Below are 25,502 nucleotides of genomic sequence, written 5' to 3'. Positions count from 1 at the left end.
ACCCCCCACTACACACCTCCCCCCACCCCCAACCCCACACCCCCCACTACACACCTCCCCCCCAACCCCACACCCCCCCACTACACACCTCCCCCCAACCCCACACCCCCCCCACTACACCTCCCCACCCCCCCCAACCCCACACCCCCCCACTACACACCCCCCCCGCAACCCCACACCCCCCCACTACACACCTCCCCCCACCCCCAACCCCACACCCCCCACTACACACCTCCCCCCCAACCCCACACCCCCCCACTACACACCTCCCCCCAACCCCACACCCCCCCCCACTACACCTCCCCACCCCCCCAACCCCACACCCCCCCACTACACACCCCCCCCCGCAACCCCACACCCCCCCACTACACACCTCCCCCCACCCCCAACCCCACACCCCCACTACACACCTCCCCCCACCCCCAACGCCACACCCCCCACTACACACCCCCCCTGCAACCCCACACCCCCCCACTACACACCTCCCCCCCTTGCAACCCCACCCCCCATTACACACCTCCCCCCCGCAACCCCACCCCCCCACTTCATACCCCCCCAAACCCCACACCCCCCACTACACACCTCTCCCCCCCAACCCCCACACCCCCCACTACACACCTCCCCCTGCCCCCCACTACACACCCCCCCAAACCCCACACCCCCCCACTACACACCTCCCCACTCCCCAACCGCACACCCCCCCACTACAAACCTCCCCACTCCTCAACCCCACACCCCCCCACTACACACCTCCCCACTCCTCAACCCCACACCCCCCCACTACACACCTCCCCCCCTCGCCAACCCCACACCCCCCCACTACACACCTCCCCCCCTCGCCAACCCCACACCCCCCCACTACACACCTCCCCACTCCTCAACCCCACACCCCCCCACTACACACCTCCCCCCCCTCGCCAACCCCACACCCCCCCACTACACACCTCCCCCCCCAACCCCACACCCCCCACTACACACTTCCCCCCCCACCCCCCCCCACTGCCTGTAACCCTTGACTTCCCTCACAGATCAAAAAGCTCTCTAACTCAGCCTCGCATACATTCAATGACACAGCTTCCACTGCTCTCTGAGAAAGAGAATGCCAAAGACTAACAACCCACTCAGAGGAAATTTCTCATCCTCTCCATCATAAATGGAGACCCCTTATTTTCACACTCTGCCCCCCAGTTCCAGCTTCCCAGATGAGGTGAAAATCCTCTCAGCATCTACACTGTCAAATCCACTCTGCATTTTACATGTTTCAGTAAAAGCATCTCTCATTCTTCTAAACTCCAGTGAGTATAGGCCCAACCTTTTCTAAGACAACATCTTTATTCTAAGGATCAACCTAGTGAGTCCTCTCTGAATTGTTTTGAATACAGGAATATCCCTCTGCAAGGAGACTAAAACTGTAACAAATTTAAAACTGTAAGTCAAAACTGTACCAAGTCTTCTAGGTGTGGTATAGGTAGGCCTGGATAGTCAAATTTAGTTTAAAAAATCCAGCACTTTCACACCCTATTCAGTTTTATAAATAACAAGGTTGAGGAAGTCATTTTAAAGTCAACCTTGGCTTTCTCCACATTCTGTTTCTGGCTGCATTGTTTAAATAAATACATTATTTTCTAATTTGGATAATGTATAGCAGTTAAATTAGCTGATGACACCAAGCTGGGTAGGAAAGTCAGTTGTGAAGAGATGGTAGGGAGTCTTCAAAAAGGATATAGACAGGTTAATTGAATGGGTAAAAAATTGACACTTGGAGTATAATGTGGGAAAATGTGACCTTGTCCATTCTAGCAGAAACATTTAAAAGCAGCATACAATTTAAATGGAAAGGGATTGCAGAACTTGGTGGTACAGAGGGATCTGGGTGTCCTCGTATTTGAAGGACAAAAAGTTAGTATGCAGGGACAGCAAGTGATTGAGGAGACAAATGGAATATTGGCATTAACTGCAAGAAGAATGAAATATAACAGTGGGGAAGTTTTACTGCAGCTGTACAGGGCCTTGGTGAGGCCACATCAGGAACACTGTGCACAGTTTTGGTCTCCTTATTTGAAAAAAGATATAATTGCATTAGAAGCAGTTCAGAGACAGTTCACTCAACTAATTCCTGAGATGAAGGGCTTATCTTATGAGGGGAGGTTGAGCAGGTTGGGCCTATACCCGTTTGAGTTTAGAAGAATGAGAGGTGATCATATTGAACAAATAAGATGCTGAGGAGACTTAATAGGATGGATAGCAGGAGGAAGTTTCCTCTTGTTGGGGAGACTAGAACCAGGGGACACAGTTTAAGAATAAGAGGTCTCCCTTTAAAGATGGAGATGAGGAGGATTTTTTTTTCTCTCAAGGGTGGTTAGTCTGTGCAATTCTCTTCTGAGAAAGCAGCCAAAGCTGGGTTATTAAATTTATTCAAGGCTGAGTTGGATAGATTTTTGATAGACAAGGGAGTCAAGGGTTATGGGGGACAGACAGGAAAGTGGAGTAGATCAGCTATGTCAGAGCAAGCCTGAAAAGCTGAATGGTCTACACCAGCTCTGAAGTCCTATGTTCCTAGGATAAGCTACAGGACACCATATTCTACCAAAGTCTTGCTCAAGAATATGGCTCGTTGTTCAATCTGCTCAAGATTGGTAAGTAAGAATTCAAGCTGTTGTTGTCCACAAGCTGTCTTTTTTGAACCATAAGTCATGTGTTAACCAATTGTATTAATTAAAGATTATTATATTAATTATCTACAGGTCAGTAAAAGATGATTGAAAAAGTAATGAGCCTTAATTTAGTTCAATTAATGAATTAAGAATGAATCAGTTAGAAAGTCTGAGCTTTATTTGCTATGAAAATATAAAGCCTTAATTGCTGAGTATGTAAAGAATGTGCCATTAGGATGAATGTATTGGCAAGAGAGACCTTCAAGCTCCGATTAGTCTCAAAATGTGAAACTGTACACTCGGCTAGTTTAGCCTGGGTGCAATTGGTGGCAACTACTGTCAATCCACATCTCTGCCTGCTCTGTGTGCACCTTCATTCCTTTCTCAGCCAGTCACTCTCCTTCAAACCCTATTGTTAGACAGTCACTGAAGATTTAGACTCAGTTCAGAACCCACTTTGGGTTACAATCTCTCTCTTTATACAGCCGTTCATGCAAACCCTTTATTTCTGCCTTCATTGGAGATTCTGCCTTCCAAGTCTGGCATGCGAGAGGCATCAAAACCTTGTTAACTCAAACATTGATGATATTTTTGCTTCTTCTGACTTTCTATCTCGGAAATATGATCTGCCCCACACACACTTCTTACATTATTTAAAAATAAAAGATTTTGCGTGCAAAAATATCACCTCGTTTCCTTTATTGCCCCTAAATCACCGATAGATATCTTGGAATGAAATCCTTTTGTTAGGGGGTTCATTTCCAAATTGCATTCTCTAATTTTTTCACGACACTAACCTTCATTTTCTAACTTAAAAACTTTTTGGGAGCAAGATTTTGACTCAGACTTATCAGAGGATAGCTGGAAGTCTATTCTCTCTCATCTGTATGTACAAGACATGGGTTGCTACAATTTAAAATCTTATGTCGTATCTATCTATCCAAGGTGAAATGATCTTAAATTGATCCAAATCTTGGTCCAACCTGTTATAAATGTCACACTGCCCCAGCCTCTCTAATTCATAAGTACTGGTCGTATCCTAAATTGGCAACGTTTTGGACAAATGTTTTTAGATCACTCTCACACATTTTCAGTAGTGACATTGAACCTTCTCCTATTCCAGCTCTCTTTAGGGTGGAACCAAATGGCGTCCCTCTTACAAAAATTCAGACTGGTGAACTCCCTTGTTTAACATTATTGGCTGGACGTACTATTCAATTAAATTGGATAGTTTGCCCCACCTCCTTTTACTAATTGGATACGTGATCTTATGCAGAATCTTAGGGTGGAATTTTCCATGCCCGCTGGCAGCAGGTGTGATATGTAGGGTGCGTGGGCAATATGACACGATCAGTTTCACGACAGTGGGAAGACAGATTCCGATCTTCTGCTCAGCCTGCCGACAGTGGGCCCTGTTTTCCCACCAAATGTTGTCAGGGAGCTCATTGTAATTCATCAGAATATCATTAAAGGGCCATCCCACTAGGCACTCGAATCCTTGCAGGATCGTCTGTCTCCGTCAATGGGAAAGCACATCAACGTGTTTCACAACAGCACACAGGTGACGTGCACTTGGCAGCCTGCACTTTGGGTGAACTGGAGGTGAGTGAACAGTAACGTTCTGCAGAGCTCGCCAGGGTCAGGGTGAAGTGCTACGCAGACTCGGAGGTGCCTGTTGTCAGACTGGGGATGGTGTCCGGGAGTATGTGCTGGCCGACCTTGGAGCCGACCATTGTCGGTGGGGAGGGAGGGGTCAAGTGTTGCCCTGGCGCTGCATCCTGCACACAGGGAATCAAGGTGTGGGGGGGGGGGCGGGCAGGGTAAGCAAGGGAAGTGGCCACACATTAGGGACACCTGTATAAACTGACCAGGCCTCTGTAAGTGAGACAGATCAGGCGCAGCCACAGAGATATGATTGGGGTCGGGCTCCTAGCCTGCCCACCCATTTGAGCAACACGGAGGCACCAAAGGGCCACCAATCACTCCATACCATGAAGAGAAAAAGATTGGTGAAGACAAATGTAGGTCCCTTAAAGTCAGAAACTGGGGAATCAATAATGGGGAACAAAGAAATGACTGACCAACTAAATACACACTTTGGTTCTGTCTTCACAAAGGAGGACACTAATAACCTACCAGAAATGTTGGGGAACACAGGGTTTAGTGAGAGGGAGGAACTGAAAGAAATTAGTATTAGTAGGGAAATGGTGTTGGAGAAGTTGATGAGATTAACGGCTGATAAATCCCCAGGGCCTGATAATCTACATCCCAGAGTACTTAAGGAAGTGGCCCTAGAAATAGTGGATGCATTGGTGGTCATCTTCCGAGATTCTATAGACTCTGGAACAGTCCCTACAAATTGGAGGGTAGCTAATGTAACCCCACTATTTAAAAAGGGAGGTAGAGAGAAAACAGGGAATTATAGACCAGTCAGCCTGACGTCAGTAGTGGGGAAAATTCTAGAGTCCATTGTAAAAGATTTAATAGCTGAGCACTTGGAAAACAGTGGCAGAATTGGACAGAATCAGCATGGATTTATAAAAGGGAAATCAAGCTTGACAAATCTACTGGAATTTTTTGAGGATGTAACTTGTAGAGTTGATGAGGGGGAGCTAGTGGATGAGGTTTACTTGGACTTCCAGAAGGCTTTTGCCAAAGTCCCACATAAGAGATTGGCGTGTAAAATTAAAGCACATGGGATTGGGGGTAGTGTATTGAGATGGATAGAAAACTGGTTGGCAGACAGGAAACAAAGAGTAGGAATAAATGGGTCTTTTTCCAAATGGTAGGCAGTGACTAGTGGGGTACCACAGGGATCGGTGCTGGGACCCCAGCTATTCACAATATATATTAATGATTTAGATGAGGGAACTAAATGTAATTTCTCCAGCTTTGCAGATGACACACAGCTGGGTGGGAGGGTGAGCTGTGAGGAGGATGTAAAAATGCTTCAGTGTGATTTGGACAAGCTGAGTGAGTGGGCAAATGCATGGCAGATGCAGTATAATGTGGATAAATGTGAGGTTATCCACTTTGGTAGCAAAAACAGGAAAGCAGATTATTATCTGAATGGCTATAAATTGAGAGAGGGGAATGTGCAACGAGGCCTGGGTGTCCTTGTACACCAGTCGCTGAAGGTAAGCATGCAGCTGCAGCAGGCGGTAAAGAAGGCAAATGGTATGTTGGCCTTCATAACCAGAGGATTCGAGTACAGGAACAGGGATGTCTTGCTGCAATTATACAGCGCCTTGGTGAAACCACACCTGGAGTACTTTGTGCAGTTTTGGTCTCCTTATCTGATGAAGGATGTTCTTGCTATAGAGGGAGTGCACTGAAGGTTTACCAGACTGATTCCTGGGATGGCGGGACTTACATATGAGAAGAGATTGAGTCAGTTAGGATTATATTTGCTGGAGTTCAGAATAATGAAGCGGGGATCTCATAGAAACCTATAAAATTCTAACAGGATTAGACAGGGTAGATGCAGGAAGGATGGTCCAGATGGTGGGGGAGTCCAGAACCAGGGATCACAGTCTGAGGATACGGGGTAGACCATTTAGGACTGAGATGAAGAGAAATTTTTTCACCCAGAGAGTGGTGAGCCTGTGGAATTCTTACCACAGAAAGTAGTTGAGGCCAAAATATTTTATGTTATCAAGAGGAGTTAGATATAGCTCTTGGGGCGAAAGGGATCAAAGGATATGGGGAGAAAGCGGGAGCAGGATATTGAATTGGATGGTGAGTGTGAGAGAGTGAATGGTGATGTTCCTTGCACTGGCAGTGAGTGAGGGCCCTGTAGATGTGTGATAGGTTTGTGAGTGTGTGAGTTGAGAGTGATGAAGAGTGACTTACCCTGGTGGAATGGAGGAGATCATTCATTCTCCTGTGGCATTGGGTGGCTGTTCCTCTTCGGAAGGGTGTTGGCACTGACCACCACTGCCGCTGCCTCCCTCCTAGCTGGATTGGTCATGTTGCTGCCCATTCTGCAGCCAGAGCTGGGGGTACGCGACATCCCGGTGGGCTTCCACAGCATCCAGCAGTCGTTTGAGGGACCATCGTTGAAGTGGGGGACTGTGGTCAGTTCTCCTTTGTTGGACACACCTTCTATGCAGCAGTGGTGAGCTGGAAGCAATGAGCGCTGTGTTTGTGGCTGGACTTTAAACATAGCGCCTGGCGTGATGTAGTGGTGAGGTGATGCCGGCCCACTCGCCATGGAAACGGTGTATTTCCTGGGAATGCATAAATAATGAGGCGGGTTTGGGATGATACAGCGTGAAAACCCGCCATTGCGGCTGGTAGGTAATGCATTGTTTTACCCACCCGCTACTGCACTTTGTGTAAACCTGGGAAAATTCTGCCCTTTAAACTTTAGAACTAAGAGGCTCCACTGATGGATTTTATGTGGCCTAGATTACTTTGAGGAACTACAGCTCTCTACTTTAAGTAACTGACCCTAATTATATCAGGTGAGACTATATCTGACCTATGATTATTGGTGATTTTCTTATTATTTATTATTTGGTTGGGGGGGGTTTGGGGAGGGGTTTTTTCTCTCTTTCCATTTGTCTTTTTCCTGCTTCTCTTTTCCTTTTTTCCTCTTTCTCTTCAAAATATAAGTGTATTGAATCACTGTCGTACTGCAAGCTTTTATTTGTACGGTTACTCATTAAGATAGTTATTAATTTTTTTCGTTTTAAAAAATTAAGGATAAAGAGTTTTAAAAAATAAAAAAATTGAAACTGTCTAAATAAAAGATTATATAGAATCAGACGAAGAGATAGTATCAAACAGTTCTATTGCATTCCTGTCTAAAGTAGCTGGTGTAAGAAATTGGGGCTTCAATTAAATTAATCTAGTGACAAAATTGATCAGCCATCGTGTTACAACAGGCCCAATTCTGGCATGAGGTGATTGTCATTTTGGGGATAAAGTAAATGTTCTGAAGATCCCCTGAGGCAGATTTCCTAGAGAACACCTGCCAAAGAAAGAGTTCTTAAGGGTTATGCTTCAACAAAATGATCCCCTACATGAAGTTGTAGAGAGTCATTGTCTTAATAAACTTATTTTAACATTTACTATCCAGAGAGTTCTGCCTTTGCCTTAGTTGTTTAAAGTCTTGGCCGAACCAAAGAGAATTTATTAAATGGCAAGTTGGGGTGGCTGCAATCAATTAAGTTACAGACAAGATCAGATAACCAATAGTCCTATAGCGGTCTCACCAATGTCCTGTACAGTTGTAGCAAGACTTCCCTACTTTTATACACCATCCCCTTTGCAAAAAAGGCCAATATTCCATTTGCCTTTCTAATTACTTGCTGTACCTGCAATGTTATTTTTTGTGATTCATCTACAAGGACACCTTGATCCCTCAGCAGCATTTTGCCTTCTCTCCCCAGTTAAGTAATACTCTGCTTTGCGAACTGTCCTGCCAAAGTGGACAACCTCACATTTTCCCACACTATACTCCTTCTGCCAATTTTTTGCCAACTCACTTAACCGATCTATATCCCCTCTCAGACTTTCTGTATCTTCCTTGTAATTTGCTTCCCCACCTATCTGTGTATCATCAGCGAGTTTGGCTGCAATACAGTCAGTCCCCTCTATCAAGTCTTTGGTATTGATTGTAAATAGCTGAGGTCCCAGCACTGATCCATGTGATAGTCCACTAGTTACAGCTTGCCTATCTGAGTTTATCCCTACTGTCTACTTCCTGTTAGCTAACCAATCTTTATCAAAGCTAATACGTTACCCCTATACTATGTAATCTTATCTTGCTAAGTAACCTTTGATGTGACACCTTTATCAAATGCATTCTGGAAATCCAAGAACATCATATTCGCAGCCTTTCCTTCATCCACCTTGCTTGTTACATCCTCAAAGATCTCTAATCGATTGTCAAACACAATTTTCCTTTTACTCTGACTCAGATTCTACCTGACTGTATTATGAGTTTCTAAATGTCCTGCTACTACTTCCTTAATAATGGATCCTAGCATTTTCCCAATGACAGTTGTTAAGCTAACTGGCCTATAGTTTCCAGCTTCTGTCTCCGTCCTTTCTTGAACAGAGGTGTTAAATTTGCAGTTTCCGAATCCACTGTGACCGTTCTACAACTTAGGGAATTTTAGAAGATTACAACAGTGTATTCACCCCCTCTCCAGCCACTCCTTTTAAGACCATAGAATCCAGGCTCCTGGTCCTGGGGACTTGTCAGCCTTTAGTCCCATTGGTTTTCCGAGTAGTTTTTCCTCTAGTGATTGTGATTGTTTTAAGTTCCTCCCTCCTTTTTGCTTCTTGATTTTCTACTATTATTGGGATATTTTTGTGCCTCCTGTGTGAAATCAGAAACAAAACACTTGTTCAAAGCCTCTGCCTTTTCCTCATTTCCCATTATTCATTCCCTCTAAGTGACAAATGTTCACTTTAGCTACTCTTTTCCTTTTTATACACTTGTCAAAGATTTTACTGCCTGTCTTTCTATTTCTTGCTCATTTTCTCTCATACTCTAATTTCTCCCTCTTTATTTTTTTTAGTCATCCTTTGCTGGTTTTGAAAATTTTTCCAATTTTCTTTCTGAGCTACCAATAATCTTTGCCACATTGTATATCATTTATTTTAATTTGATACCATCCTTAACTTTCTTAGTTGCCAAGGATAGTACATTCCTCTTATAGTGTCTTTCTTTCTCAATGGAATATACCTTTGTTGAGAGTTATGAATGATCTCTTTAAATGTTTGTTACAGCTTCTCTATCATCCAATCTTTTAACATATTTTCCCAGTTCACCTTGGCCAACTCCATCTTTATACCCTTATAATTGCATTTTAAATTTCAGTCCAACATTTCTCACTCTCAAACCGAATACAAAATTCTGTGGTGTTATGATCATTCTTGCCTAGAATTGCCTTTTACTATGAGTCCTTAATGAATCCTGTCTCATTACATTACCAAGTCTGGTTGGTTTCAGAATGTATTGTTCTAGGTAGACATCCCAATACAATCTGAGCTTTCCCTCCACACTACCTTTATTTTGTCTATCTATATGAAGATTAAAGTCCCCCATTATTTCTTTATTAATGTGCCTTACAGAGTAGATACTGCCTGGTGGCCTATTAACTACTTCCACTTCCACCAGTGACTTTTTTCCTTTGCTATTTCTTATCTTCACCCAAACTGATCCTCGGAACCAAAATAATTTTTCACTATTGTATTGACCTCATCCTTTCTTAACAGAGCTACCCCACCTCCTTTTCCTTTCCTCCTGTCCTTGCATAATTTTAAATGCCTTTGAATATTCAGGTCCCAGCCTTGGTTACCTTGTAACCACATCTCTGTCATGGCTATCTATCATATTCATTTATCTCTGATTGTGCTATCAATTCACCCATCTTGTTGTGAATGCTGCATACATTCAGATAAGGAGATTTTGATTCTGTCGTTTTACAATATTCCCCCTCTCTGACCTTATTTGCTTGTGCATTGTTTTGTTTTTGCACTCTGTCCCTTTGTGTCACACTCTGGTTATCATTACCCACATCACCACCCTGCACTGTTGCCTTTTTAGTCTGGAGGGCTAAAAGGGGTCATGAAAAGTCACTGGCGCCCAGGATTAAGGAAAATCCCAAGGCCTTTTATACATATGTAAAAAGCAAGAGGATAGCCAGGGAAAGGGTAGGCCCACTCAGGGACAGAGGTGGGAATCTGTGTGTTGAGCCAGAAGAAATGGGAGAGATACTAAATGAATACTTCTCATCAGTATTCACCAAAGAGAAGGACTTAGCAGTCGATTTGTCTAGGGAAGAGTGTGTAGATAGCCTGGAACATGTTGAGATCAAAAAAAGAGAAGGTGTTAGGTGTCTTGAAGAATATTAAGGTGGATAAGTCCCCAGGGCCAGATGGGATCTACCCCAGAGTACTGAGGGAGGCAAGGGAGGAGATTGCTGGGGCCTTGACAGAAATCTTTGTATCCTCACTGGCTACGGGTGAGGTCCCAGAGGACTGGAGAGCGGTCAATGTTGTTCCATTGTTTAAGAAGGGTAGCAGGGATAATCCAGGAAATTACAGGCCAGTGAGCCTTACGTCAGTGGTAGGGAAATTATTGGAGAAGATTCTTCGTGACAGGATTTACTACCATTTGGAAATAAATGGGCATATTAGTGAGAGGCAGCATGGTTTTGTGAAGGGGAGGTCATGTCTCACTAACTTGATTGAGTTTTTCGTGGAAGTGACAAAGATGATCGACGATGGAAGGGCAGTGGATGTTATGTACATGGATTTCAGTAAGGCCTTTGACAAGGTCCCTCATGGCAGACTGGTACAGAAGGTAAAGTCACACAGGATCAGGGGTGAGCTGGCAAGCTGGATACAGAATTGGCTTGGTCCTAGAAGACAGAGGGTAGCAATGGACGGGTGCTTTTCTGAATGGAGAGCTGTGACTAGTGGAGTTCCGCAGGGATCAGTGCTGGGACTTTTGCTGTTTGTAGTATCAGTAAATGATTTGGAGGGAAATGTAACTGGGCTAATTAGTAAGTTTGCAGATGACACTAAGGTTGGAGGAATTGCAGATGGTGAAGAGGATTGTGAAAAGATACAACAGGATATAAATGGGCGAAGAAATGGCAGATGGAGTTTAATCCGGACAAATGCGAGGTAATGTGTTTTGGAAGGTCTAATACAGGTAGGAATTATCCAGTAAATGGCAGAACCCTTAAGTGCATCGATGGGCAGAGGGATCTGGGTGTACAGGTCCACAGGTCACTGAAAGTGGCAACAACAGATGGATAAGGTAGTCAGGAAGGCATGTGGCATGCTTGCCTTCAATGGCAGGAATATTGAGTATAAAAGCTGGGAAGTCATGCTGCAGCTGTATAGAACCTTGGTTAGGCCACACTTGGAATATTGTGTGCAATTTTGGTTGCCACATTACCAGAAGGATATGGAAGTGTTGGAGAGGGTGCAGAGGAGGTTTACCAGGATGCTGCCTGGTCTGGAGGTTATTAGCTATGAGGAGAGGTTGGAGAAACTCGGATTGTTCTCACTAGAGCGACGGAGATTGAGGAGCGACTTGATAGAACTTTACAAAATTATGAGTGGCATGGACAGAGTCGATAGTCAGAAGCTTTTTCCCAGGGTGGAAGAGTCAATTACTAGGGGACATAGATTTAAGGTGCGAGGAGATAACTTTAGAGGACATGTGCAGGGCAAATCTTTTACGCAGAGGGTAGTGAGTGTCTGGAATTCGCTGCCAGGGGAGGTGGTGGAAGCAGGTACGATAGTGGTGTTTAAGAGGCAGCTTGACAAATACATGAATAGGATGGGAATAGAGGGATACGGACCCCGGAAGTGCAAAATGTTTTAGTTGATGGGCGATATGATCGGCACAGGCTTGGAGGGCCGAAGGGCCTGTTCCTGTGCTGTACTTTTCTTTGTTCTTTGTTCACGGACCAAACCTGAAGTACTTAGCCTAAAAGATGTGACTGCCTCCAAGAACAAAGTGTCCCTGCTTCATTGTAATGTCCAAAGCTCAGGGTCCAGCTCATCAACTCCTCAAGCTACAGGTGTTTCCTGCAGATGTGGTTCCTGTGCATCACATGGTGTCCACCAGGGCCCAAATGTTACAGATGCAACACATCACCATTTTGTTTAATTAATTATGTTTCAAGTTTAGAAATATTACTGAAGGATTATCTGTGGTTATATTATGGAATTTAACTAGTTACACTATAAATTTAATGCAATACTTATATTTCCCCAATACCAGTTTAAACTACTGTCCTAATTTAGAGTGGGGAAAGAAAACTTAAAACTCACCAACAATCTCCTACCTGCTCAGCTATTCAATGCTTCACTTGTCAGGTCTCTGGCTCCCTCTCTTGAACCAATTCTTTTTTTGTAAAAGAACAAAACAGTACTTCCTCCTTCATTGCATTGAATTTCATGACTTACCAAATTCCTAGAATTAAGCACTCAGACTCTCTGCACTTTTGTGTAGAGAACATTAGGTTAGGCTGTTCCCCTTTCACCTTTACCCTGGGGAGGCCCCCAGACCAGTCTCTGTAACCGGCCGATCATGGGCAAGGTGGATGGAAAGTGTTCACCACACGTCACCTCTGTTTCCAGTCAGTGTGATGGGAGGCACCAGTTTTCAGGACTTTGGTAAGAAGCTGGAGTTAAATCTCCAAACTGTCTTCCCCCCCATTTCCTGACCTATCGTCCTATCAGTGAGAGGGATGGGCTATGCCTGGGCTACACAAATGACACAGTCCACAAACCATGGGCACTCTGACATAGGCCCAAGGTGCAGTGCAGTTTGACCACATGGTCCCAGTTAAAAGCACAGGCTGATGAACAGCAGAACTCACTTTTCCATCCTTCATGAGGGGGTGGAGGGATTAGTGCCACAACTTAAACAGGCTCCACCAAATAGGCCGGGTTTCAGACCTCTCGCTTTCAGATGAGAAAGCCTCACCTTCCCTGAGAAAAACCACACGACTGATTCGACCAATTGGATGCCTGGGATTTGAGCTTTGGCTCTAAAAAGCTGAAGGCATTGCTGCCAATAGTGGAGCGGGGGGGGGTGCTGGGGGTGTTGGGGGGGAGGGTGGCGGGGTGGGGGGGGGGGGCGGTGGCATGGGGGGGCAATGGGGTGGGGCAGTGGGGGGAGGTGGGGGGGTGGGGTGTGGTGGTGGGGCAGGGGGTGTTGGGGGGTTGGCAGGGGGGCTGGGTGTGGTGGGGGGGCAGGGGGGGTGGGGGTTTTGGTGGGGGGGGTGGAGGGAGGTGGGGGGGCAGGGAGTGGTGGGGGGGTTGGTGGGGGGGACGGAGGGAGGTGGGGGGGCAGGGGGCAGTGGTGGGGGGGTTGGTGGGGGGGTGGAGGGAGGTGGGGAGCAGGGAGTGTTGTGGGGAGGTGGGGGGAGGTGGAAATGTGGAATGTGCCAGAATTGGAGGAGCACAGGAATCTCAGAGATTGGTGGGGCTGCCAAATAAGAGGAATTAGAGAGGTTAGTAAATGAGCTGTGGAGCTGGAGCTGAGTGCTGTGAGTATACACACAGGGGCAGTTAAGCGAGAGGAGGGGATGTGGGGACGAGAGAGCAATGTGAAGATGGTGGATTGTGGTAAAATGGTGTTACAGCTCAGTCTTTGTCACAGTCTCTACCAGACACTTACCGGCCCATTGTAGTTGTAACTGTAATAATTCAACGCGCCATTCTTTTCTGCCAGGTAGAAATGGATCCAGCTGTGGAATCCAGACACTTCCCCTTTCTTCACTTCACCTGTTTAGAGTAAATTAATCCCAGGATTAGCTATAGCAACAGAACCCAAACCAACCAATCAGCAGCTGGTCAGTCGCGAGTGATGGAGGATGTGGGAATTCCTGAGGGTTCAGAGATTGAGTGTGAGGTTGGAGTAGAAATCCTTGCTGTCGTTACAAATTTACATTTCAGCCCTGACAATCCGTCACATTACAAAGAAAATCAATGAACTCTCAGAAGTTTAAGTATGAGCCTGATTAACTTTAGTAGCCAAGCAGGAGTCTTGTCTTTGCCAGGTGAAGGAAAATAGGAATATACAATTTATACTGTGTTCGGTGCTTATGGGTGGCTGCTTTGCAGAACTCTTCTTCAGTCCACAAGTGCAGCCCTGAGTTTCCAATCATTTATAATTTGAATTCTTTGCTCCACTCCCACTCTGAGCTCTCTGTCCTTCGCCCCCTGCACTGTTCCAACAAAGCTCAACAGAAGCACCTTAAAGCCTTCAGGACTCAACACTGGGTCCAATAATTCACATCATAACTTCTACATGAATTTTTTTGGGGGGTAGAGGATGCTGGTAAGGATTCTGTTGTTGCCATTTACACCTCCCCGGACCCATTATCTGTGTCTTTACCTGTCCCATTACCATCTCCTTTTCTTTTCTCTATCATCTCCTTTGTTATTTAATCATTCCTGTTTTCTACTGCATCAGAGAACATCCCTTTCGTTCTTGCCTCTCCCCCACTTTCCCTTCCCTTGGATTTGCTTCAAACCTGTTACATCTCCAATTTTCCCAGCTCTGATGAAAGGTCATTGGCCTGAAATGTTAGCTCTGTTTCTCTCTTTACAGATACTGCCAGACCTTCTGAGCACTTTCTGTTTTCTGTATGTGCCATCTTCTTGTTTCATACAATACTGGAGAGCAGTTTTATAAACATAATCAGTCAGTGTAAATGCATCATTGATAGGTGACTAGCAGGAAGAGAAGACATTGCAGGAGATTTGCTGATTGTGACTCTCTAATTGGAGTGCCAGTTAGAGACACTCTAGGGTAGGAGGGGAATTTGAAAGAGATACAATGTGCTAGATACCTGTGAGAATAAGAAGCAAGGCTGTGGAGGACAACATTGACCAGGACACTGGAGGGTAGGAGGAGCAGAATCAGTGATTTAACAATTAAAGGAAATTTTCTTTTTTATTCTTTCCTAGGATGTGGGTGTCGCTGACTGGGCCAGCATTTATTACCCATCCCTAACTTTCCTCAAGAAGATGGTGGTGAGCTGCCTTCTTGAACTGCTGCAGTCTATGTGGTGTAGGTACACCATCTGTGCTGTTAGGAAGAGAGTTCCAGGATTTTGACCCAGCGACAGTGAAGGAACGGTGATATATTTCCAAGTTAGGATGGTCAGTGGCTTGGAGGGGGACTTCCAAGTGATGGTGTTCCCATGTACCTGCTGCCCTTGTAGAGGTTGTGGATTTGGAAGGTACTGTCTAAGAAGCCTTGGTCAGTTGCTGCAGTGCATCTTGTAGATGGTACACACTGCTGCCACTGTGTGTTGGTGGTGGAGGGAGTGAATGTTTGTGGCTGGGGTGCCAATCAAGTGGGCTGCTTTGTCCTGGACGGTGTTGAGCTTCTTGAGTGTTGTTGGGGCTGCACTCATCCAGGCAAGTGGGGAGTATCCCATCACACAACAAAAGCAGAATTACCTGGAAAAACTCAGCAGGTTTGGCAGCATCGGCGGAGAAGAAAAGAGTTGACGTTTCGAGTCCTCATGACCCTTCAACAGAATTGATTTTTCTTTACAAGGAGAGGGGTGAAATATAAGGTTATATCCTGGATAGCTATTTGTGCAGGAATTGTCCTCAGTTGCAGTCGCTTGACTTCCAGGTTTTGGAACTGGAGCAGCAGTTGGAGTCACAGCTGAGCATCGGTGGGACTGAGGGCTACGTAGGCAGCACGTTTATAGACATGGTCACCCTGCAGCTGAGCAGTATGTAGGGAGAGAGGTGACCACCAAACAATCAAGAAGAAACTGGCAGGTCATTCAGGATCCCCTAAGTGCATCCCACTCCCCAATGATGGTTTCACTGGGGGGTGCAGCCAGAGCCAAGTCCATTGCACCACTGGAGGCCCGGTGCAGCTGGTGGGGTAGAAGGAAGACTGGAAGAGCAATAGTGATGGAGTTTTGATTTTACTGGAATAGGAACAGGCATGAATCCAGGATAGTGTGGTATCTTCCTAGAGCCAGGGTCAAGAACAGCTGCAGAGCACCCTGAGCAGGGGAGGGTGAACAGTCTCAGAGCACCCTGCGTGGGGGAGGGTGAACAGTCTCAGAGCACCCTGCGCGGGGGAGGGTGAACAGTCAGCAGCCGTGGTCCACGTCAGTACGATTGACATACGGGGAAAGGGGGATGTGGTACTGTAGTCAGAATTTAGGGAGCTAGGTCGGCGAGAGCAAGCAGGACTTCAAAAGTAGTAATCTCTGCATTACTCCCAGTGCCACCTGGCAGTGAGTGTAGAAACAAGCACAGAGCTGCCTCAGGGAGATTAGGTTAAGTTTAAAAAATTTTAATAAAGGAAAAAAGAATTTTTAGGACATGTCCCCTCATGTGAAACTGTCGCATGAGCTGGGACATGTCTATGAATTTTATTAAAAATGTTTTCAAACCTTTAAAACCCTTCATGAAACCTCATCCCACCCGTGGTGAGGTCCCATGAAATACGCAAAGGCCGAATGGGCTCTTCGTCTGCCCACCCGACAACCTTAAGGTTGGACGGGCAGCTCTGTTTATTGTTTTAATTGGTAGTTAAGTGGCCTTAATAGGCCTTTGACAGTTTGGTGGGCACTCAGCCAACTCGGGTGCCTGCCTGCTGAACTGAAAATCTGAATGAGGCGCGGTGACATTGGGATACACACCTGACATCACCCCATGTTATTGTACACCCCAGCGAGCGGGGGCCTCCTCCACTTGCTGAGCCAACGATTCTGCCCAATATAAATGATAGCAAAACATCTCTATCTCTTTATTCCATTCCCCTTGAAGTACATGACAATATTCCATTTGCCTTCCTGATCACTTGCCATACTTGCATGCTTAATATTTGTGACTCATGTACCTGGACACCCAGATCCCTCTGTACCGCTGAGTTCTGTAATCTTTCTCCATTTAAATAATTTGCAGCTTTTCTGTTCTTCCTGCCAAAATGGATAAGTTCACATTTTCCCATATTATACTCCATCTGCCAAATTTTTGCCCACTCAATTAACCTTTACAGACTCCCTATGTCCTCTTCACAACTTACTTGCTTACCTATCTTTGGGTCATCAGCAAATTTAGCATCTATACATCCAGTCCTTTCATCCAAGTCATCGAGATAAATAATAAATAATTGAGGCCTTAGCACTGATCCCTGTGGCACACCACTCTTCACATCTTGCCAGCCTGGAAATGACTCATTTATGCTTATTCTCTGTTTCCTGTTAGCTAGCCAATCCTCTATCCATGTTAATATGTTACCCTCTAAACCATGAGCTCTTAGTTTGTGTTGTAGCCTTTATGTGGCACATTATCAAATGCCTTCTGGAAATCCAAGTACACCACATCAACAGGTTCCCCTTTATCCACATTATTTGTTACTTCCTCAAAGAAGTTTAATAAATTAGACAAACATGATTTCTCTTTCACAAAACCATGTTGACTCTGCCTGATTGTATCAAGATTTTCTACGTACACTGCTATAACATCCTTAATAGTAGATTCCAGCAATTTCCCTATGACAGGTGTTACCTGTTCTCTATCTCCCTTTCTTGGATCAAAGAGTTACATCTGCTATTTTCCAATCTGATTTGACCTTTCCGGAATCTAAGGAATTTTGGAAAATTAAAGCCAATGCATCTATTATCTCAGCAATCACTTCTTTTAAGACTCTAGGATGAAGTCCATCAGGACCTATGGACTTATCAGCTTTTAGTTTAATCGATTTCTCTGTGCCCTTTTCCTGATAATTGTAATTGCTTTAAGTTCTTCTCTCCCTTTAACCTCCTGATTCACAATTATTTCTGGGATGTTTTTTGTATCCCCTACAGTGAAGATAGATGCAAAATAGCTGTTCTCAAAATATTGCTCTCTAGAGGACCAACCCTCACCCTCCTTACCTTTTTCCTTTTTAGATACCTGTTGAACCTGTTTTTATATTTCTAGTTAGCTTTCTCTCACTCTTGACCTGACTAGGTCCCACAACCTGACTCCACATTCCCCCTGACCCAACCTGACTAGCTCCTGCCACCTGACTACCCTCTGACACCCCAACTCTCTCCCAACCCACCTACCCACTTCACCCATGTGTCAACCTACCCACTTACCACCCTAGTACCTTATCCACCTGCCACCTTACCTCTTTCCCTCACCCACCCTATTCCCTCACAACCACCCCCCACCCTTCCCCCCATTTGGGACATTTAAACTCTTACTCATCAGAATACTGTGGTTAAAAAGGGAGTGCGGCTTCTGCACAGATTCTCTCCACTGCTCCCTCCAAGCCTAGCTGTCCTGCGTTCATTCTGAAAGATCCTCCATCGGCAAATTGGCCAGGAAATTGGAGTCAGTGGGTAGTTTCTTTTCTCTGATCAGGGTCACATATAGGGGTTCCAATCCTGATCGGAAGATCTGGGTCTATATTTACCTTCCTTCCTTAGGCTGGATGGTGTGTCCTTCCCTGGAGTCTTTCTTTCTCACTGGAAAGTATATTTGCTCCTTAACTTCTTAAATGTCTGTCACTGCATCTCTCCTGGCTTATTCCTTAACCTAATTTTCCCATTCACTTTAATCAGATCTGCCTTCATACCCTCATAATTTCCCTTCTTGAGCTTAAATCACTAGACTTCAACTCACTCTTCTCCCCATGGCCCCCCACCCCCAAACTAGATGAAAAATTAAATCATGTTATGATCACTGATACCTAGGGGTGCTTTCACTATGAGACCATTAATTAATCCTTGCTCATTGCATGGTACCAGGTCTAGTATAGCCTGCTCTCTGGTTGACTCAAGAACGTGTTGTTTGAAGAAACTGTCCCAAAACCAGGATGTTGCCTGGGATGAAATATTTAAGTTATGAAGAGAGGTTGGATAGACTTGGGTTGTTTTCGTTGGAGCAGAGAAGACTGAGGGGCGACGTGATCGAGGTGTACAAGATTATGAGGGGCATGGACGGGGTGGATAGGGAGCAGCTGTTCCCCTTAGTTGAAGGGTCAGTCACGAGGGGGCATAAGTTCAAGGTGAGGGGTAGGGGGTTTAGGGGGGATGTGAGGAAAAACGTTTTTACCCAGAGGATGGTGATGGTCTGGAATGCGCTGCCTGGGAGGGTGGTGGAGGCGGGTTGCCTCACATCCTTTAAAAAGTACCTGGATGAGCACTTGACACGTCATAACATTCAAGGCTATGGGCCAAGTGCTGGTAAATGGGATTAGGTAGGTAGTTCAGGTGTTTCTCACGTGTTGGTGCAGACTCGATGGGCCGAAGGGCCTCTTCTGCACTTTGTGATTGTGTGATTCTGTGAAAACCACTATGAGCTCACAATAAATTGTGTTGAGTTTGTCGAGGAGGCAACAGGGAGGATTGATGAGGTGATATGGTGTATGCAGACCTCCAAAAGTTATCTGTTACAGTGCCGCACAACAGGCCTGGGAGCCGAGTTCTAGCCCCTGGAAAAAAAGGGACAGTAGCAACACTGATACAAAACTGGCTGAGTGACAGGAAACAGACAGTAATGGTGAAGGGATGTTTTTCAGATTGGAGGAACGTTTGTAGAAGATCTCCAGGAGTCAGTGTTCCGACTCTTTGTTTTCCTGATAATATTAATGACCTAGACCTCGGTGTGCAGGGCACAGTTTCAAAATTTGCAGAAGTTATGAAACTGGGAAGCATCGTGAACTGTGAGGAGGATAGAGTAGAACTTCAAAAGAACATAGGCAGGTCGGTGTAATGGCAGGTGAAGTTCAATGCAGACAAATGTGAAGTGATTCCATTTGGTAGGAAGAACATGGAGAGATGATATAAAATAAAGGAGGTGCATATGTAGGAGGTGCAGGAGCAGAGGGACCTGGGTACATATGTGCATAAGTCATTGAAAGTGGCAGGACAGGTTGAGAGCACAGTTAATAAAGCATACAGTATCCTAGGACGTATTAATGGATTATAGAGTACAAGTGCAAGTAGTAAGGTTGTTTAAAACCCTAGTTCAGCCTCAGCTGAAGTATTGTATCCAGTCCTGGGTGTCTCACTTTAGGAAGGGTGTGAAAGTATTGCAGAGAGTGCAGGAAAGATTTACAAGAATGCTTCCAGGGATAAGGAATCCCTGTTATGGAGATAGATTGGAGAAACTGGGACTATTTTCCTTGGAGAAGAGAAAGCTGAGGGGAGATTTGATAGAGATATTCAAAATCTTGAGGGGTCTGGACAGAGTAAATAGGGAGAAACTGTTCCCATTGGTGGAAGGATTGAGGACGAGAGGGCACAGATTTAAGGTAATTGGCAAATGAAGCAATAGTGACATGAGGAAAGATGTTTTCACGCGGGTGGTTAGGATCGGGAATGCACTAACTGAGCGCGTGGTTCAATCGAGGCATTCAAAAGGGAATTGAAACATTATCTGAAAAGGAAGAATGTGCAGGGTTACCGGGAGAAGGAAGGGGAATGGCACTAGTTGCATTGTTCATTCAGAGAGCTAACGCAGACACGGAATGGCCTCCTGTGTTGTAATCGTTCTTTCATTTTGTACTGCTGGGCAAGGCCTCGATTGAACAGTGCTGGGTCTGAGATCCTTTTGGAAAGGAGGAATAGGGCAGTGGCCAGGACTCCTAGCCAATAAGGGCAGTTGGGGGCAGGGAGAGACTGGGTGATAAAAATAAAAATAGCATGAAGATTAAAAGAGGGAATGGGAGTCCAGATCATCAGGAATGTTACAGGTACTAGAAATACTTCAGGGTTGGAAAAAATTACAACAATTAATAACAAGATAACAGCTCAGAATACAACAGTGATGATAAATAAGGAGGATAAACATTTAACCCATATTCATAAATATCATCAGGCAAATTGTCATCAACTGGGTCCATTGCTAAATTCAATGTTCTGTGTATTGTTTTTATTCATGGCGTCGCTGGCTGGACCAGCGTTTATTACCCATCCCTAATTGCCCTTGAGAAGGTGGTGGTGAGCTGCCTCCTCGAACTGCTGCAGTCCCTGTGCTGTAGGTATACCCACAGTGCTGTTAGGGAGGGAGTTCTAGGATTTTGACCCGGCGACAGTGAAGGAACGGTGATATATTTCCAAATCAGGATGGTGAGTGACTTGGAGGAGAACTTGCAGGTGGTGGTGTTCCCATGTATCTGCTGCCCTTTTCCTGCTAGATGGTAGAGGACACAAGTCCGGAAGGAAGCTTGACTAATTTCCTAATTGACTATTACTAGGTGCATCTTGTTTATGGTAGACATTGCTATTACTGTGTGCCGATGGTGAGGGAGTGAATGTTTAAGGTTTTGAATGGGGTGCCAATCAAGCAGGCTGCTTTGTCCTGGATGATGTCGAGCTTCACTCATTCAGCCAAGTGGAGAGGATTCCCAGCCTCTGACCTGCTCTTATAGCCACAATATTTATATGACTGGAACAGTTAAACTTCTGGTCAATGGTAACCACCAGGATGTTGATGCTGTTGAAAAGCAATGGGATGTGGTCAGATTTCCTCCTGTTGTAGATGGTCATTATGTTACTTGCCACTTATCAGCCCAAGCCTGTCCAGGTCTTGCTGCATATGGGCAAGGACAACTTCAGTATGTGAGGAGTTGTAAATGGTGCTGAACGTTGTGCAATCATCATTGAACATCCCCACTTCTGACCTTATGATGGAAGGAAGGTCATTGATGAAGCAGCTGAAGATGGCTGGGCCGAGGACACTATCCTGAGGAACTCCTGCAGTGATGTCCTGGAGCTGAGATGATTGGTCTCCATCATTCACAACCATCTCCGTTTGTGCTAGGTATGACTCTAACCAGCAGAGAGTTTTCCCCTGGGCAGGGAAATTAGGCTGAATCTATATAAAACTTTGGTTAGATCACAGCTGGTGTATGGTAAAACAAAAACAAAAATACCTGGAAAAACTCAGCAGGTCTGGCAGCATCTGCGGAGAGGGATACAGTTAACGTTTCAAGTCTGAATGACCCTTCAACAGAACTAAGTAAAAATAGAAGAGAGGTGAAATATAAGCTGGTTTAAGGTGGGGTGGGGGGGGGGGGTGGTGGGACAAGTAGAGCCAGTGATAGGTGGTTATCTCCGCAGATGCTGCCAGACCTGCTGAGTTTTTCCAGGTATTTTTGTTTTTGTTTTGTATTTCCAGCATCCGCAGTTTTTTGCTTTTAGCTAGAGTATGGTGTTTGGATCTGATCACCAAAATTTAGGAAGGGTGTCAGGGTATTGAGAGGGTGCAGAGGAGATTTACCAGAATGCTTCCAGTAAGGGGGAATTTTTAGCTATAGGGTTAGGTTGGAAAAGCTGGGGTTGTTCTCCTGGAGTTAAGGAGATTAAGGGAAGATTTGGTAAAGGTGAACAACATTATGACATGTTTAGATAAGATAGACAAGGAAAAGCTGAATCCATTATCTGTGGCAAGAACTAGGATCAAGGGTTTACGAATTTGGACAAGTCATGCAGGGGGGATGTGAAGAACGACTATTTTATGCAGCGAGTGGTAAAGACCTGGAACTCATCATCTCAGCTCCAGGACATCACTGCAGGAGTTCCTCAGGGTAGTGTCCTTGGCCCAGCCATCTTCAGCTGCTTCATCAATGACTTTCCTTCCATAATAAGGTGAGAAATGGGGATGTTCGATGACAAGATTGCAAAATTAAATTGGATGGGCATTTGAGGGAAATAAAGCAGTATTAATTGGATAGAGGGAAAAATCAGCAGGCACTTAGAGAGGTTTGAGTTAATTAGCAGAACCAGCATGGATTTGTAAAAGGTAGAAATAAAACCAGAAAATACTGGAAAAACTCATCAGGTCTGTCAGCATCTGTGGGCAGAAACAGAGTTAATGTTTCAAATCCATAACACTCTTCCTCAGAGCTCTGAAGAAGAATCATACGGACTAGAAATGTTAACTCTGTTTCTCTCTCCACAAATGCTGACAGACCTGATGAGTTTTTCCAGTATTTTCTGGTTTTATTTCAGATTTCCAGCATCTGCAGTATTTTGCTCTTATATTCGTACAAGGGGATCATGCTTGACAAATCCAATTGAGTTTTCTCATGATATAACAGAAAAAGGGTTGATGAGGAGAATGCAGTGCACGTTCTCTTTGACAAAGCACCACATAAAAGGCTGGTTAACAAAATTGAGACTCATGGAATAAGAGGGTCAGCGTCAACTTAGATAAAAAATTGGCTTAAGGACAGAAAACTGCGACTTGTGGTAAATGGTTATTTTTCAGGCTGGAGGATGGGTAGTCTCTGCTGTTACCAGTGGGTCAATGCTAGGACCATAGTTTTTATTACTATATTTGAATGGCTTAGATCTTGGAATACAGAGTAGAATTTCAAAATTTGCTGATGACACCAAACTTGACGAAATGGCAAAGTGGGAGAGAGTTAGAAGGAGCAAAAATGTGGAAGGTTTCTGAGTGCAAAAACAACAACAAAAAACAACAAAAACAAACACAATCAACTACCCGAATATCAATTGGGACACGAGCATTGTGAGGGCCACAAAGGGCACAACATTTTTGAATTGTATTCTAGAGAACTTCTTTAGCCAGCAGGTAATAAGCCCAATGAGAGGAGGCACAATTCTAGATTTAGTCTTCGGAAGCTGGGCAAATGGATGAAAGAGCAGTGAGTAATCATTTTGGAGATAGTGACCATAATATAGTTAGATTTAGCATCATTATGGAAAAGGACAAAGAGAGAACAGGAGTAAAAGTTCTAAACTGGGGGAAGACAAGTTTTACAAAGCTGAGAGGTGAGCTGGTGAGAGTGGACTGGATACAGATATTAGAAGGGAAAACTGTGTCAAATCAGTGGGAGACATTCAAAGGTGAGATTCTACAGGCACAGTGTAGACATGTCCCCACAAAGAAAAAGGGTGGTACTGCCAAATCTACAGCTCCCTGGTTATCCAGATGCATACAGGGTAAGATAAAGCAGAAAAAGGAAGCTTATGACAGTCACAAAGGACTAAATACTGTAGAAAGACTAGAGGAGTATAGAAAGTACAAGGGTGAAGTAAAAATGGAAATTAGGAAAGCAAAGGGAGGATACGAAAAATTATTGTCAGGTAAAATTAAAGAAAACCCAAATATGTTTTACCAGTGCATTAAGAGCAAGAGAATAACTAAGGAAAGGGTCGGGCCGATCAGAGATTTACATAGTAACTTGTGTTCTGATGCAGAAGATGTGGGCAGGGTTCTCAATGAGACTTTGTCTCTGTCTTCACTAAGGAGGGGATGATGCAGACATTCTAGTTAAAGAGGAGGTGTGTGAAATATGAGATACAATAGGCATTGTGAGAGAGAAAGTACTAGAGGGACTGGCATCCTTGAAGGTGGATAAATCCCCAGGGCTGGATGGATTGTATCCCAGGATGTTCAAGGAAGCTAGGGAGGAAATAGCGGATCCTCTGAGGATCATTTTCCAATCCTCGCTAGTTAGGTGAGGTCCCAGAGGGTTGGAGGATGGTGAATGTCGTACCATTATTTAAAAAGGGTGTGAGGAGTTGGCCAGTCTATTTGAAGTCAGACTGACTTCAGTGGTGAGCAAATTATTGGAATCAATTCTGAGGGACAGGATAAACTGTTACTTAGAAAGGCACAGATTGATCAGAGATAGTCAGCATGGTTTTGTTAGGGAAGATCCTGTCTTACTAACTTAATAAAACTTGCTGAGGAAGTAACAAGGAGGATTGATGAGGCTAGTGCAGTGGATGTTGTCCACATGGATCTCAGTAAGGCACTTGACAAGGTCCCACATGGCAGACTGGTGAGGAAAGTGAGATCTCATGGGATACAGGGGAAGGTGACAGATTGGATCCAAAATTGGCTAAGTGACGGGAAACAAAGTGTAATGGTCAATGGATGTTTTTGCAAATGGAAAATGGTTTCCAGTGGAGTTCCACAGGGCTCAGCGTTGGGGCCCTTGCTGTTTTTGCATATATTAATGATTTAGATTTAAATGTGGAAGGCATGATTGGGAAATTTGCAGATGACACAAAAATTGGCCGTGTAGTTGATAATGAAGAGGATAGCTGTCGACTCCAGAATGATATCAATGGTTTTGTTGAGTGGGTGGAGAAGTGGCAGATGGAATTCAATCTGGAGAAGTGTGAGGTAATGCATTTGTGGAGGGCAAACAAAGCAAAGGAATGCTGGTGTTTCTCATGCGTCGGTGCAGGCTTGATAGGCCAAAGTGCCTCTTCTGCACTGTGATTCTGTGATTCAATAAACGGGAAGTTACTGAGTGGGGTTGAGAAAGTAAGAGACCTTGGAGTGCATGTCTACAGGACAGGTGGAAAAAGTGGTCAAGAAAGCATATGGAATGCTTTCCTTTAT

The 25,502-nt window shown here is 44.8% G+C and overlaps 1 protein-coding gene across 1 annotated transcript in view; it reads right to left on the bottom strand.

The window, feature by feature from the left end:
• Window positions 1-25,502, bottom strand: part of endou (endonuclease, polyU-specific) — a 164,631-nt gene that overhangs the window by 16,386 nt on the left and 122,743 nt on the right. The window contains exon 10 of the mRNA XM_041174297.1: window positions 13,819-13,925. Coding sequence (XP_041030231.1) covers window positions 13,819-13,925 — 107 coding nt within the window. The remainder of the gene's footprint in view (window positions 1-13,818; window positions 13,926-25,502) is intronic.

Source organism: Carcharodon carcharias, chromosome 25 (genome assembly GCF_017639515.1).
Source record: "Carcharodon carcharias isolate sCarCar2 chromosome 25, sCarCar2.pri, whole genome shotgun sequence".
Lineage (NCBI taxonomy): Eukaryota > Metazoa > Chordata > Chondrichthyes > Lamniformes > Lamnidae > Carcharodon > Carcharodon carcharias.
Note: the sequence above shows the minus strand (reverse complement) of the source record. Positions and strands in the feature narration are given on the sequence as shown.